Genomic DNA, 3,331 nt, shown 5'->3' with positions numbered 1-3,331 from the left:
CTTTATCTTTATAAAAATATCTTTATCTTTATAAAGAATGACTATTGAGATGTTGTGTCGGTTTGAACCGAGCAAAACAAAATTCCTTTGGGGATTCCCGAATTTTAAATGGATGCCTTTGCTCAAAACGCTGCATCTTCCTGACATCAAACTGATTTTTGCTGTTTGGACACCACTGAAACTTTTCTTCCCCCAAAACAAGTTTTGAGTGATTGTTCCCAACTGGGAATTGGGAACTTTGGTGGTTCTCAGGAAGGAGTCCCACGGGCAGGGACAGCTCCCACCATCCCAGGGGATCCAACCCGGCCTTGGACACTCCCAGGGATCCGGGGGCAGCCACAGCTCCTCTGGGAAACCCATCCCAGGGCCTCCCCCCCCTCCCAGCCAGGAATTCCTTCCCAATATCCCCCCTAAATCCCCCTTTCCCAGTGGGAAGCCATTCCCTGTGTCCGTCCCTCCAGCCCTTGTTCCCAGTCCCTCTCCAGCTCTCCTGGAGCCCCTTCAGGCCCTGGAAGTGGCTCCAAGGTGTCCCTGGATCCTTCCCCTCTCCAGGCTCACACACACTCATCCCATCCCGTCCCACCCCCCTTTCCATGGGCAGGGACACCTCCCACCATCCCGGGCTGCTCCAAGCGCTGCCCAACCTGCCCTTGGACACTCCCAGGGGTGGGAACGGTCCCTGCTGCTCCCCGGGCACCCTCAGAGGGTGTAAAACCAGCCTGGGCTCTCCTCTCAGACCCAGCCTTGCAGAGCAGGGCTGGGCCTCGGCAAGCCCGGCCTGGGGGGATTCCAGCCCAGGAATCCCCGGGATGGGGGTTTGTCCCTCCCGGGATGGGGGTTTGTCCCTCCCGGGATGGGGGTTTGTCCCTCCCGGGATGGGGGTTTGTCCCTCCTGGGATTGGGGGTTTGTCCCTCCTGGGATGGGGGTTTGTCCCTCCCTGAGGGGTGGGAGGTGAGGAGCAGGGAGGGGATGGTGCAAAGGTTGGACCAGGGGCACCGACCTCCCAGACCTGCTCTGACCTCTCGCTGTTGCTCTCCCAGACCTTTCTCATCCTGTCCCTGTTGCTCTCCCAGACCTTTCTCATCCTGACCTTTTCTGCTCTCCCAGCCCTGTCTCACCTTGGCCTCTTCTGCTCTCCCAGACCTGCTCTAACCTGTCCTTGCTGCTCTCAGACCTTTCTCACCCCATCCTGGTTCCTCTCCCAGACCTTTCTCACCCTGGCCTTCTCTGCCCTCAAGACCTGCTCTCATCTCTCCTGCTGCTCTCCCAGACCTGCTCTCACCTGTCCCTGTTGCTCTCCAAAATCTTCTCTCACCCCGTCCTGGTTCCTCTCCCAGACCTGCTCTGACCTGTCCTTGCTGTTCTCCCAGACCTGTATCACCTGTCCTTGCTGCTCTTCAAAATCTTCTCTCAACCTGCCCTGGTTCCTCTTCCATCTCTCCTGTTCCTCTCCCACCCCATCTCACCTGTCCCAGTTCCATCCATCCTGTTCCATTCCCATCCCATCTCACCTGTCCCAGTTCCATCCATCCTGTTCCATTCCCATCCCATCTCACCTGTCCCAGTTCCATCCATCCTGTTCCATTCCCACCCCATCTCACCTGCCCCAGTTCCATTCCCATCTCCCCTGTCCTGGTTCCATTCCCATTCCCCTCTCCCCTGTCCCATTCCCATCCCATCTCCCCCGGTTCCATCCCCATTCCCGTCTCACCGGTGCCGGTTCCTCTCCCATCTCCCCTGTCCCATTCCCATCCCATCTCCCCCGGTTCCATCCCCATTCCCGTCTCACCGGTGCCGGTTCCTCTCCCATCTCCCCTGTCCCATTCCCATCCCATCTCCCCCAGTTCCATCTCCATTCCCGTCTCACCCATCCCATTCCCATTCCCATTCCCATTCCCATTCCCATCCCATCTCCCGCGGTTCCATCCCCATTCCCATCTCACCCGTCCCGTTCCCATTCCCATTCCCATTCCCATCCCATCTCCCCTGGTTCCATCCCCATTCCCGTCTCACCTGTCCCATTCCCATTCCCATTCCCATTCCCATTCCCATTCCCATCCCATCCCATCTCCCCCGGTTCCATCTCCATTCCCATCTCACCCATCCCGGTTCCTCTCCCATCTCCCCATTCCCACTCCCATCCCACCTCCCCCGGTTCCATCCCCATTCCCGTCTCACCGGTTCCATTCCCATTCCCATTCCCATTCCCATTCCCATCCCACCTCCCCCGGCTCCATCCCCATTCCCGTCTCACCCGTCCCGGTTCCATTCCCATTCCCATTCCCATTCCCATCTCCCCATTCCCATTCCCATTCCCATCCCACCTCCCCCGGTTCCATCCCCACTCCCGTCTCACCGGTGCTGGATCCTCTCCCATCTCCCCATTCCCATCCCACCTCCCGCGGCTCCATCCCCATTCCCGTCTCACCCATCCCAGTTCCTCTCTCATCTCCCCTGTCCCATTCCCATCCCATCTCCCCCAGCTCCATCCCCACTCCCGTCTCACCGGTGCCGGTTCCTCTCCCATCTCCCCATTCCCATTCCCATTCCCATTCCCATCCCACCTCCCCCAGCTCCATCCCCATTCCCGTCTCACCCGTCCCGGTTCCATTCCCATTCCCATTCCCATTCCCATCTCCCCATTCCCATTCCCATCCCACCTCCCCCGGTTCCATCCCCACTCCCGTCTCACCCATCCCATTCCCATTCCCGTTCCCATTCCCATTCCCATTCCCATTCCCATTCCCATCCCACCTCCCCCGGCTCCATCCCCACTCCCGTCTCAGCGGTGCCGGTTCCCCGCAGGTGTTCTGGGTGGGCCCGATCCTGGGGGCCTGCCTGGCGTCCCTGCTGTATTTCTACGTGCTGGTCCCGTACTGCATGGCCCTGTCCGACCGCCTGGCCATCCTCCGGGGCACCTACGAGCCCGAGGACGACTGGGAGGAGCAGCGCGAGGAGCGCAAGAAATCCATGGAGCTCACCCCGCCTTAGGGAATTCGGGGGGGCCCGGGGGGGGCTCGGCGGTGCTGGTCGGGGGCTGGAAAACCCCCCTGAGCTCGTCCCTCCCCAGCTGCCACATCCACGGGTTTTATCCACCACTTCCCAGAACCTTAAACCCACGTCTCCTTGAGCCCAAAGCCGGGCCTAAGGCAGGCGGGGGGGTGTAAATACCCCCCCTTCCCTCACGAGTGTGAGCGTAGACCCCCCTCCAGCCCCTTAGGGGCAGCCCCTAAGCCGGGCTTAATCCCTCCCTTGACTCCATAGACCCTCTTCCAGCCCCCTCAGCAGAGCCCAGCACCGGCCCCCGAGCCTGGGGCAGCCCCTAAGCCG

General features: G+C 60.4%; 1 protein-coding gene across 1 annotated transcript in view; it reads left to right on the top strand.

Moving 5' to 3' along the window:
- AQP5 (aquaporin 5) overlaps window positions 1-2,992 on the top strand; it is a 7,850-nt gene extending 4,858 nt beyond the window's left edge. Inside the window, exon 2 of the mRNA XM_017839443.1 lies at window positions 2,807-2,992. Coding sequence (XP_017694932.1) covers window positions 2,807-2,992 — 186 coding nt within the window. The remainder of the gene's footprint in view (window positions 1-2,806) is intronic.
- The last annotated feature ends 339 nt before the right edge of the window (window positions 2,993-3,331 follow it).

This window comes from Lepidothrix coronata, unplaced genomic scaffold, assembly GCF_001604755.1.
Source record: "Lepidothrix coronata isolate B3197 unplaced genomic scaffold, Lepidothrix_coronata-1.0 Scaffold414, whole genome shotgun sequence".
NCBI lineage: Eukaryota > Metazoa > Chordata > Aves > Passeriformes > Pipridae > Lepidothrix > Lepidothrix coronata.
The sequence above is the reverse complement of the archived record's forward strand: the minus strand, read 5'-3'. Positions and strand labels throughout refer to the sequence as shown.